General features: G+C 40.0%; 1 protein-coding gene across 1 annotated transcript; it reads left to right on the forward strand.

Moving 5' to 3' along the window:
• Positions 1-9,796: 9,796 nt before the first annotated feature.
• On the forward strand, positions 9,797-12,590 carry LOC146963589 (uncharacterized). Its single transcript, XM_085768243.1, has 4 exons — positions 9,797-10,420; positions 11,181-11,511; positions 11,640-11,815; positions 11,941-12,590. The coding sequence occupies exons 1-4, from the start codon at positions 9,816-9,818 to the stop codon at positions 12,170-12,172; spliced, it is 1,344 nt and encodes a 447-aa protein (XP_085624369.1). The 5' UTR covers positions 9,797-9,815; the 3' UTR covers positions 12,173-12,590.
• The last annotated feature ends 713 nt before the right edge of the window (positions 12,591-13,303 follow it).

Consider the following 13,303-nt stretch of genomic DNA (forward strand, 5'->3'; position numbering starts at 1 on the left):
ATTTGACCTCAGTTTTTTTTTTCCATTTGACTCTTCAGACACACTGAAACTTGCATTTGACCCAAGTGTGCAGATACTCTCCTTTTTTACTCTTCAGACACACAAAATGGGCCCTGAAGGTTAAACTCCAAGTTGGAACCAACCAGGACTGTATAGCCTCATAAAGTAGGCTTGTTATTTCAGCTAAACCTCGTCATAATATTTATTTCAGTCACAATGATAATTTTACTGCAAGTGGTTTTATGCAAGGTATCTCTGTGCTTCGACTATGTAGTTAGTTTTAGACTATGAACCAAGGGAAGTTCACAAATTAATTTTTCATGGTACGTTTTGTGCGTTTTGCCACTTCCGGCGTGGTTGCAGCAGACAGCGAGCGCTCAACAACACTCATATGTGTTTTTAACCGACTGTTTTGTTTGTTTCCAGATGGCCTACATGTGGTCTTTTACACAAGCAGCAGACAAAACTTGATGTGTTACTTTGAGACATCATTTCATTTAGGTCATTCAAATGCCTTATGAGATGAACAATGATTTGAATAAGAATTATTTTCTTATCTTTTATGATGTTTTTAATAATCATATATTAATAATAATAGACAAATAATTGCAGTCTCTTAAAAAACATTATAGACACTTAATTCATATCAGTTTTTTTTTCTCTTTTTTTGGGGGGGGGCATACAGCTGCCGATATGATTTTTTTTTTCCTAATTGCAGGCTGCAACAGTGCACTTAGAGTTCACACTACACACAACTGTTTTTTTTTCATATGTGATAATATGATGATATTTATGATATATATTTATGATCACATGATTAGGCTACCATTAAAATCCATTCCATAGTACTGAATTGTGACTACTTTGTGACATATCAAGTCTTCTCATGTTTCCATGTGATAAATGCCTAATGCCTCTTGCACTACTATGAGGTTCATATTTATGTAGCCTATGTATTTAATAGTTTGAGCAAAATGTCAAAATAAGCACTTGATGAACTCCCATCTGAGTCGACATGTCCATCAGGATGAAATGTCTTCTTTGATTGAACTTTGCTCTGACTTTGGACACAGTGCCATTTTCAGGTTAAAATTTGACTTGCAAAGCATCAGGCTTGCCTCTATTTTCAACTATGGTAATGTACTGTCTCAACATCAGCAGCTCAGCACTGCTCATTGTTTGTTAGCAGAATGGCGTGACTGTTTGCTCAAAGCTAAATACAAACATACAGAGCCAGTAACATGGATTTTAGACTATTCACTTTAACGTGATCCAAGTTCTCATCTTGGCTGTAGCCACTTGTTTTTAACCGGTTGTATCTCTGTCTTTACAGTAGTTGCCTTGCACCAGCTGTGCAAAGGTCCTCAGGGGACCTAAGACTGGCTGCTGCTAAGTATATTGATCCCTATTAATTGGCCCAATAAGTCTTTAAAAAATGTCAAACTAAATTTATTTTGTAATTCAAATTTTTGATATCGAACAAAATAAACTTGTATGCTTATGGTGAAACAGCATCATTTTGTCTGGGAGTATCTCTGACTAAACTTAAAGGAGCCATATGTAAAGGCCTGGTTTTCCGAGGCTGTGCAATGAAACGCATTTATCTCGGAAGTTGGAATTTCCAACCTGGATCTTTCCGAGTTCCGAGTGCAATCGAACGCAGCATATGTAGTAGGATGGACATTTTTTATCCTATTTTATGATCTGGGTTGATTAGGAATAGCCCAAGTTAAAACAAGGTGAAATATATATTTTCAGAGACAATTGTTTATGTAAAACTGTTTCCTGCAGCAGGTGGAATTGAATCTAAGCATAAAAATGTTTAAACAGCTCAAAGGGATCAAGAATCTGCTTTACAAAGCTGCTGCTGTCATAGCGTACTGCACTTCACACCAATAGCCTCTACAGAGACTAATGAATGGCTTGAAGGGTCCTTAAACCCTTGTGCATATTATATTTTTATATTCATGTATCCACTTTCAGATAAGAGATTCCCAGGTAAGTGGCTTAGCAGCAGTTGTTTGACTGACTGCTGTGAGGACCCTCTCTGCTTTCTTGCTCCCTCTCTCTCTCCTCTGACATCGGTGGCATGGGGGAGAGAGCCAGAGGCTGGGGGCCTACAACACTCTCCTGGAGCTCAGTTGCTGCTGGTTCTCTTCCCTACCTGCTACACCTCTTGGTTTTTGTTTGACATTCTGATTTCTTTATTCCACCCTACAACACCACACACACACACACACACACACACACAATCATACACCCATGCGCTCACTCACATCACTGATCCTACAGACTACACACGCCATAGATTGCCTTTTTTTATGTTAACTTTATTTAAAGAAATACATTGATAATTGGCATTTGTGTGCATCTCCCTCCTTTGTCATGGCCGTGCGGCTTGGTTTGTGACACTGCCCTCTTAAAGGCCACTTTCTTCTTTCTCAGGATTGTAGTGTTTGTGTTAGTCACTTGTGAAAAATGATTACATCAGGACACATCTGTAGGCTACAAGTAAACTTGGTCTCTTTGATTACCTGGCAAATCAGAGTGGAGTATCCTGAAATAATACAACTTATATTTAAATGAAGTTATTATGTACCACATGCAGATTTTAATTATAGCATTCGCCGTAATTGAATTAGAAATGTTTTTTGAGGGAGATAGCAGTGGCCATTACTACCTAGTGTGTGGCAGCTATATTGGCTACTTTACAGAGATGGAGGTAGCTCTCCTCCAAAGATAGGCAAGATTTAAATGCTCAAATACACACTTGTAATTAAACACCTGTTATATCATGTTTCTTCTGTTAGGCTACCTGAGAGCAGTAATAGCAATGTGTTTAACTACAGTTTTGCATCCAGGATTTTGATTTTCTTTCTTTTTTCTCTCTTCTCGATACCTCGTATCTGCGGACAAGAACACGCAGGTGGTGGCAGGGGCCTCTCTAAGATTTTGACACATCCGGGGCTTAGCCCGGAAGAGTGACACATGCAATATGCGCGCGCAGAGCGCGGGCCGAAATTTTTAGGCATAGAGACATTCTCCATCATTGGTGAAAAAGGTGAAAACGATGCAATCCACAGATCATCAAATGAATGACCCATTTTGAATTTAGTTCTATGTACTGACATTAGCTAGCTACGTAACCATTGTGTTTCCATTTAACACATTAGCAGCTACAGTAAAAGAGGCAGGCTGTGCGGGATCCCTGTCTGCTAACTAGCTGCTATCATGCATGAAAAAGAAAATAAACAAGATGGTTCGATGTTATAGCACATTAACTTCAGCAACTTTCCCCTCTAGAAGAAGCCCAAACTTAGTTATTTCTAGGTACACAATTCTCACACCCTACAATTGCATTTACAGATGCCAATAATTACAGATTGCTTTTTTTCTCATGTAATATCAACCAGAGCAATATCAACTAGCTGCTAGCTAGCTAACGTTAGCTACTACCCTCTTGTAGATCCAGCTGCAACACTCTTTTCGAAATTATACATTTTTACATAATTTCTATTCCCATTACCTTTTTGATTGCTGACCACCTTTGGGGGAAAACATGGAAATCTTTTTTGTGGCATCTTGATACACTTTAGCTGCTACTAGCTACCAAAAGACAGCTGCAGCTTGCTGTTGTCAAACCTGCCTGCTGTCAGGTATTTGTTGTCAAGTTAAATGCGCCGCTGTTTTGGGTGAATGACGTCAAGTGCGACCTGGAGGTGTTAACCACTTGTGTGCCAAAGCCAAAGTAGTGGCTTTTTAAAAATATAATTAATTGTTACTCAAACCTGTCCAAAAACACTGTTTTATCGAAGCATCAACATAAGATAACCGTAGTTTGAGGATGTGATCTTAAAAAAAAAAAAAAAATTTTTTTTTTTTTTTTTTTTGAAAATTAATATTCGGGGCTAATTAAAAAACATCCGGGGCTTTAGCCCCGAATGTTTTAGCCTAGGGACGCCACTGGGTGGTGGAACATAGTTTTTGGTTGTGGATCTTTTTACAGTCTTATGTTGTGGACTCGTTTGATCCTGCTCCGTGCTTCGCCCCGCCCAGCCCAGCAGAACAAACCTGAAACGCATCAGATGGATACTGCTCATAATGGTCATACTGGAGTGTGCAGGAGGAAACCACACGACCGAGAGTGAGGCTGCGTGAGCTCGGTGCTGTCCGCTGCGTCAACGGATATCCATCATCTGATGTCTCGCTTCCTTTTTCGGTAAGTTAGTGCACAGTAAAAAAGAAAATAGGGTATTTTAATTTTTGATGGTCAACACATCATTTAGAATAAAGATTTTATACTATAAGATTTTAGAAAACAGCGAGAGCGCCGTTTTTCTTTTCTTTTTTAAAATGTAGCCTAAATAATCATACGCTTAAGATTAAACATTGATTGAACATATGAGAGTTCACTTTTTATCTCTGTCTGTCGTCTTCTATTTTCTTATTCTCCCTCTCTCTATTCCCTCCTCTATTTCCCCCCCTCTCTTTACCGGTCCATTTCATCCTTCACTTTCACTTTCCTCCATTCTCTCTCTCTCTCTCTTGTGATGATAAATGTTAGGTCAAATGGATATAGATAGAAGATAAAATACTGTGACGACCTAGTCTTAAAAAGGACAATCACATGTTACATTTAATATACTGAGCAAGAACAGTGCAACAGGCACAAACCAATATTCACTCCTCTCCATCAACATAACACTGGATACTGAACGAGCATTTTTATAACTATTTTATAGCTTGAATCCATTCACTATCCACAACATCCACAAGTCACTGCAATACTTGGGCTTATGGATTTCCATAGCTTGTCTCATGTTTTTTTATTTATTTGTTAATTTCACTGTTTTCCATCACCAGGGTTTTTACCTGACTTTGGCTCACCTCCCAGCTTTGAAAAAGACAGCTGACAGAGTAGAGACAGTTGTGTTGATGCTGTGGATTCACTTGACATTTGTTTCAGTTTCAGGTTACCGTAAATCTGCAGTTGTCTCTAAAACAAAGAGAGATGGTGGTGGTGGTTCAATCAGGAATGACTCATAGTGCCAATGTGTAAAGTTTCACTGCCATGTGCAAAACAAGAGGAAAAGTGAAAAAAAAAATCTTTGGCGATTCTCCATGTATGAAAAGGGAGTGAGACTGTGTAAAGCATGGGGAAACCCCCTGGGGCCTGTAGACAACTGTCTGGAGATGGGAATAGGAGGAGCGTCAGATGATGAGTGTGACAACTTGAATAGCTGGTTGAGATGGTGGCAAAATCCCATTGGGTGCCGAATACTTGAGAGGGGCGGATTACAAGGTGCAAGATGAGAGGGAGAAAACAACAAGAACTGTGAATGGAAGCAGGACAGAGCTTTGTATCACTCATCAGAAGAGTGATACGAAGCTGGTGACTTTAAATGCCAAGGTTTCAAAATCTGAATGAACTCTCAGCATCGTACACAGCTCAGTTAGTTTCAAGTTGTCACTCCACAGCCTCAAGGCTTCTGTACAGGTGTCAGTGTCATTGGAGTTGTTTTCACACTGTGGCATCACTTCCTCTGTAGGCCGTGCTTTCTGTTTGGGTTTAGATAAGGAGAAACCCATATCAACAAGAAAAGAGACTCTTACAAATGATTAATTTTTCTGATTATGTGGTATGGATAAGTTCAGCGATTAGCAAACCACATCTGCAAACATAAGTGATAACAGACAGGTGATTACCGGCGTCATGACACTGGTAATCCAGAAATACCGTTGTCAGTTTTAGTAAGCAAAGTAACCCAAGGCGAGACAGAGAGCTCATGACAGTTGGGTTGCGATTTTCTTGCTTTTGTCGCCTGCAGACAAACTCTGAAATGTTTAAGTATGAGCTTGAAACTGTATCAACAGATATAGCTATATGCATAGTGTCAGGGGAAATCTGACTCACTCTTTATACTCACTGTCTCCCACAAAGGCATGTCCCCAGGTCACCTGTGGCATTTATGCACATGGACAGACATGTCAAACGAGTCAAGTTTCTGATGAAGACAATATTCACTCTCTTGGCTCTGATTCAGGCTCCTCCCAACCTCCCAACCTCCAATACCTGGCTCTTTTGTTTGAATCCTGGTCGGAAGAGCTCGGAGAGTGTTTTTAAGTGTAAAAAACGTTAACTGACATACTGATACGTGTTAGCAGATCCAGCTCCACTAGCCAAAGCAACAGCAACAGCAACAAGCCCTTAGCTGTATCATAAGATAGTCTTAAATGATGTGGACAAACTGGTTTGTTTGGGAAGCAAATGATCAACTGTCAAGTGGCACACACAGACAAATGAATCAAAGACAACTGGACATGTATCTGTCTATATTCACAACAATCCCTCCTTCATTTCTTGGATAACCCTGATCTGGATGACTGAGACTCCTCAGACATCTTTTCTATGGGAATATCTCCTTTGCAATGGATAGGACGGTCTTAAATGGAGCTAGACTTCAAAAATAGCAAAATGCTCAAACACACAGAGACAGTTTCCTAGCAGGTGGTAGATGTACAGAGGGTTTAAGAGCTTTTCTGCTAAAAACAGGTGCCTGCTGGGATTTGGGAGAACACCATGAGATCAATGAGACTGAGCTAAAACAAAAATTATTCGAGACAGACGGTTAAATAATGAGCAACTCACAATAAAGCTCCACAAATCTGAGAGGAACAGCAGACTTAACTGATTTCCTTGTAGTTTTACCACAAGCTTCTTGTATCAGACTTTGTTATAGTTATTTATTAAACAATATTGATTTTAGCCTCATAGTCAAATCTAGATACGTATGGAAATGTTCTCGTAGGCTCAGTAAGTTTATGAGATACTCGGCTCGTGGCTGAGGCATCTGTACCTTTCATGTATCTAACCTGCACAATTTAGAGTTGAGGCATATTTAATACACTTCAATTCAACACAGCCCTGAGGTACTCCATATTTCTCATGTTGAAAAAAATAAGTGTTATTATAGGAGAAGCCCAGTGGTCTGTAGTGATCTACTGAATCCACAGAAAGTTAAAGATCATTTACTATTGGTTGTAAATGTGTGTCTCTCTCTGCAGTTCAGCTCATCTCCATCGCAGACTCCTCCACTTTATTTTCTCAGTAACAGTAGCCTATTCTTTTTCTTTAAGTTAATTTTTAACTCTGGTAGCTGTAAAGCTTGTGACTGTCCTAGCGCTTGGTGACAAATTAACAATGTTGAGGACTGAAACAGACCTGGATGGATGTCTCTGGAGAAGGTTTGGGATCAGAAGCCAATACAAACTTGGAGAGTTATTCATGAGATGCAGTCTGAAAATTATTCAAACCGAAACTATCTAGGATTTGATATAATGCTCAGTTGGTTCTGCAGAGGAAGCCGGAAGCAAGGAAGTGCAGATTTAATATTTTATCTCCTCTTGATTGCTGAAAAATTCCAAAACATCATGAGCAGTTTCATTCTTGTATTGCACATTTACAGAACAGCCAACATTGCATTGTATTTTGTTATTGTACTTGATATCATAGTTGTACAAATTTGAGTTGAAGATCATTAAAGTTGCAGCGAGCTTATCTTATCTTAAGTAGAGGTGGTTGCTATTGACTCCATGTGTCATAAATACATTAGGCTGCTCTTAGTGGAAATACCGTGTGTAACTCAAACACGGATAATATCCACATAAAAACAGTAGAAAGAACAAGACAGGCGCCGGTTGTCTCTGTCTAGTGCAGCTTTGCTCAGCAGAATTTATTTACATATATGTTGAATATAATTCATTTCCTCTCTTTAATCTGTTCCTGTACTTTGTTCTCTATATTCAAATGTTATGTTAGCAACCCAACCATCCATAATATCAGACAAAAATAGCTGGTTGCATCTACTACAGTTCCTGTTTTCATATAAAACCTTTCCCTTTCTTTATTCATACTGTATCTATATTTAACTCATATTGAAATTGAATTAGCAGTGCATGGGACATAGCAAAACAACATGCACCCGCTTATACAAAACTGAAAAAAAAAATCTTAAATGTATTTAAAGAGCCAAGTAATGCTTTTTAAAAATCTGAATCCGAGCATTTTAGAGGGAAGCAGGAAAGAGGCAGAATGGAGGAGTACACAGACAGCTTGAATGCGATAGTAGATATAGAGTTTTTTTATTTATTGAAAATGTCAATAGTGCCCCTCTGGGGTCCAATATCAAATTAAAAGCCCTGAAGCATAATAGGTCCTCTTTAAAAAAAAATCAATTTTAGATTTTTGTTGATAAATTTTGTGAAACAGTACCTCTCTCAACAAAACAAATGGACCACTGGTAATAATTCACCCAGAGCAGTTGATGTCGCTGGACTAATGTGTTGCATAGTAAATACAATTGACCAAATCGTATGAGGACAGGCTAGTGTTGCATCACATTTACCAAGGGATCAGAGATTACAGATGTGACGGGAGAGAGAGTCGGACTGGATAACGCTATCCCACAAGACAGACTGTGTTTACCAAGGCAGTCCGTAGGTTTAGCCTTTAACTAGGTGAAATCAATAGTGGCAGTAATCACTAGACAGGCTTGACTCAGGATCAAATGATCACAGGCCTCATTCAGGTGAATAACCTTAAAAGAGTTAAAGGTCATTTTAAGAGTAGAAGTCGGTCTGGAAATGAATTTAGAGATTAATGATTGCATGATGTGCACTTGGTGGAGAATCTTATAAGGTTGGATAGTGGTTGGTTTAATCCATGTTTCACAAAGACCAGGCAGTCATATCCAGCTTATTCTGAAGAATCAAGTCAGGCATGAGTTGTGCTGTAGTCAACACAGTGTTGTTAAGGAAACAAGTTTTGTTAAAGCTGAGGTTGATCACTAGCGCTGATAAAAAAAATTAAAAAAAACTAAACCAGACCATCACACCACCACATTACTATCACTACAGCCACTTTAAGTCCGCTTCATCTACTGCTTTGACAGTGTTTGCATTTCATTGCAACAATTCTCCATCCTTGAATGGCTACTTCCAGAATTCAGGAGTAGAAAACTGATGCAGGAACAAGATACAGCTTCATAGCAGCTCGAAGGTGATAATATCTGACTATGTTGGCATGTTTATCAATATGAACGTTTCAAAGATAACCTTTTATTGGCTTGCAGCTACTGTACGAACTGAGGCTGTGTTCATAATTACTCACCACCCCTTGTATAGTGAGAACGCAACATAGTACTGAGGAAGTTTGCTGCCAACCCAAAATCTATATGTATAGTGAGAATGACTCATATATCACGCAATGCGTCATAGAAGTAGATGAAGTAGTGTACAGTCAGTGCTCACTAACTAAGCTATCACCATCTTCGATTGCACTTGTACCAAAAGACAGAAAGGTGCTTTTTTCATTTTACACATGAGCTCGCTAGTCATTGAATTCTTCGGACCGAAATAGGGAGGATTGAATGAGTTCAGACACAACCCTGCTCTCTGCTTGAGGCAGGTGTGAGTCTTGGCAAAGAACAGAGCGTGTATCCGTTTTTTATTTAATTACACAGTGTGGTGACTCTGCGATGAAGGAATTAAACTTTACAGTGGACTGTGAGAATAGTGCAGCGTGTGGAGTGTGTATTTGCCAACAGAACGTAACTTAACCTGTAACCTCATCTCTAAACATCACCACAACTCAGAACAGCCATGACTAGGGGGGCAATAGGGGTAAAATGAGCTCTTGAGGCCCCTTCCACGCCCTATGTGTCGTGTATGTGGCCTAGCTTTGTTCCTCAAATACTGAATCTCTCTAACTGTGGTTCCTAATTCTTCCACAGGTTGTGACTCTCAACTGTGGCTGGATGGACATGGCAAAACAATTAAAATGGAGGTTCCTCCCCACAGTCCTTGTTGCCGCCCCTACTATCTTGTACATCACTGTTTTGACACCCAAGATGTCCCCGTCAATTCCAAACCCAAGTGGGCCTCCAAAAAGTTGCCCCTATCAGGTCTCTGAGGAGACCATCACCCCCCTCAACAACACCAAGCACTTCCAGGTGTCGGCCTACATGGACCAGAGAGTGAATGGTTTTGATATACGCATCATTAGCATGTTTAGGAGAGACTCCATCCAGCCCCTGCACTGTCTTTTCTGCTGTGCAGGCTACACATCGAGAACAACAACTCCAGCAACGGTTTCACAACACTCGGACCACTTTGGTTTTCCGTTTGTCACTACGGACGTCATGTGTCGTATTCCGCAAAACTGTAATGCCACACATGTTACCCTTCATACTCATCCAGAGGGAACGGCTGAATCCGAGCAGCTCTGGCTCCCGATAAGAAACAAAAAGAATAACAAGGAGGAGGAGGAGAAGTTGCAGTATAACTTTACAGTCTGCATCTCCAACCTGTTTGACGACTACAACAATGTGCTACAGTTTGCACAAACCCTGGAGATGTACAGGTCAGCACAGCATCAACGCCACAAAACACAAGTTGAATCATCACCTCAAACCGTCTAGAAAAAAAGTATTGTAAGCTGTGCAAGGACACTATAGGAGTGTTTTGGATTTAATCACATTAAACTGTAGTTAGTGTGATCAGATGTCATGGTTGATTGCTGTTAAAATGTTTGTGATACCTGTAAATCCAGGTTTACAGGCAACTGTGAAGGGAGACAAAGGAATCATTACTCACTACTTAACACATTTTGCTTATTTATTCCATAAGGAGTGGTAGTTAAAAAAAAAAAAAAGGCAGTGAAACATCTCCACTTTAAAACCCAAGTACATGTGAAGTGGCATCAGCCCAGCTCTCAGAAGGAAAGGAAATGTGATTGTCATTTCTAAAAATGTCGATCAAGTTTTAGAACATTTGCAACATTTCAAAAAAAGTACTATAACAGGTACTGTCAAACAAGTCTAAGATTTTTGTCGTATGAGCATTTGAACTCTGGCATCACAAAGCGCACATCGACATGACATTTTATTATATTGTACGTCAGCATTGACAGAAAACACAGGCACATACACAAATGTATTTGTATATGCAAATCACACGTGCACTGCAAATTCACACAACACAATGGAAGAGTTTCTTTTGATATTAAAAGCATCAAATAAGCAACTGTATCCCAGAATTACTAATTTATTTATTTATTTTTACTTTTATTTTTTATTAATAACTTTATTAATAAATGTAACCTTTACCTTACCTTGCTCCAGGTTGCTGGGTGTGGACAGAGTGGTGATCTATAACACCAGCTGTGGCCCAGACCTCGACCGCCTGCTGCAGAGCTACAGCCAGGAGGGCTTCGTGGAGATGGTTCCCTGGCCCATCGACAAGCATATGAATCCATCTACTGGCTGGCTCTTCTCTAAGTATGGGGGAGACATCCACTACTTTGGCCAGTTAGCCACTCTTAATGAGTGCATTTACAGATCCATGGGCCGGTCACGCTACGTCCTGTTGAACGACATTGATGAGATCATAATGCCTTACCAGCACAACAACCTGATGTCTCTGATGAACGTGCTCCAACAGCAGAAACCAAATGTGCGATATAATTGGTGCTTATTCAAGAATAGCATGACATTTTACCTAAATGTTTTTTCTTGTATTTATTTGTATTCTAACTTCTTCCCAACATGTTGCTCCATTTAACCTGGACCCACGCTCTGCAGGCCGGGGTTTTCCTCATAGAGAACCACATCTTTCCCAAGACCACCTTTAACAAAAGTAAAGAGCCTGTCTTGCCTCGATGGAAAGGGGTGCCAGGCTTTAATATTCTGGAGCACATCTACAGGGAAGATGTGGATAGGACAGTTTACCACCCCCACAAGTTGATAGTTCAGCCAAGGTAAGAGGCCTTTATGTGCTATTTACTTCCTCAAACCAAAGATAACTTGAGAGAAACAGTTTATAAGTTTCAAATATGAGAAGTGGCAGCCTTCATCCTTGAATGAATGTGTCTGTGCATCACAGGGCCGTGCAACAGACCTCAGTTCATGAAGTGCTCAAGATGTTTGGAGAGAAGTTCAAGGTTCCACCAGACGTCTGTCGGATCATTCACAGCCCACTCCAAACCCCAAAGCAATTGCCGGTGGAACAGCTCCACATGGACACCCGGCTGTGGGACTTCAAAGACAAACTATCACCCAGTGTGACCAAGGTGCTGAGGAGAGCCGGGCTGCTGAATTCAAAGGGGAAGAGGTGACGGATTATGAATGGATTTATGGATTATGGCCATGGGGGCACACTCTCACCAGCAGCAGGTAGTTGAGGCAGAAAAAGAATGGAAAGCCACTGGACGCTGCCATCTTTTACTCCTGCACTATGGTTCTTAAAGAAGTTGTGTCCTGTTTGGCTGAGACTGCATCCACCATCTTGGTTGGTGTTTCTACTTTATACAGACTGATAATATCACACCACCAAATTGTGTGTATGCAGCAACTATGTTTTTACACATTTCAGCCATGAAACCAACATAAGGTTTTGAGGAGTTTTTTCTCTCAATATGGCAATAATATATATTTCTAAGTATAATTATTTATACCTATTTCCATGTCTGTTTTTCACTCTTTACCAATAGTGTTGGCCTATGGTTTTCTAAATATAATGTAATTATGTTACCTTGTAAAAACCTTGCAATGTATTTTTAATTTGTACTTGTGAACCTGCAAGTACTCACTTTGGAAGACAGTTTTCTCTCCACTCTTGGAGGTTCTCGCCAGGCTTACAGGCTTTAAATAGGCCTGCAAAGGACACAAAGACAAAGGCAATAGGTGATGTATTGATCTATTTTTGTCTTGATCAAATATGGCTGTGATAATTGGCCACCTGCTGTGATGAGTGTACAAGAAACAGAAGCAGCAACAGCCACCGTGTAATTCTCAATGGTGCCACCTGCTGGAGAAAATCAAGGGGGGGGGGGGGGGGGGGAGTCATTCTCAACATACAGTAGACTGGGTGGGTTTACGTTGATCTTGTACTTGTTATATATATATATGATTTTGAAAAGTGTCCATAAAAACAATGGATTACATAGCATAACAAACAAATAGCCTACATACACAACTGATCAAGAGTTAAAGTGCCCCCCTGCAAATCGCACCATGCATATACATAATAAAACATACTGTACCCGTCCTAACCCATTTAAGGTTCACTGGACATGTATTGAAGAAAAACCTTGTAATGTATTTTTAATTTGTACTTGTCTGTACTTGTGTACCTGTCCGCAAGTACTCACCTTGGAAGACAGTTTTCTCTCCACTCTTTGCTCCAGATTTTTTTCTATTAGTACTCTTTTAAACAGTAAGGAGGAGTTGATTATGTTATTTCCCAT

The sequence above is a fragment of the Trachurus japonicus genome, chromosome 22 (genome assembly GCF_045865225.1).
Source record: "Trachurus japonicus isolate A0001 chromosome 22, Traja_1.0".
Lineage (NCBI taxonomy): Eukaryota > Metazoa > Chordata > Actinopteri > Carangiformes > Carangidae > Trachurus > Trachurus japonicus.

Coding starts and splice junctions, on each gene's coding strand:
- LOC146963589 (XM_085768243.1), top strand. CDS start 9,816: ATGGACATGGCAAAACAATTAAAATGGAGGTTCCTCCCCACAGTCCTT. Junction 10,421..11,180: donor CAAACCCTGGAGATGTACAG/GTCAGCACAGCA, acceptor ACCTTGCTCCAG/GTTGCTGGGTGTGGACAGAG. Junction 11,512..11,639: donor TCCAACAGCAGAAACCAAAT/GTGCGATATAAT, acceptor CACGCTCTGCAG/GCCGGGGTTTTCCTCATAGA.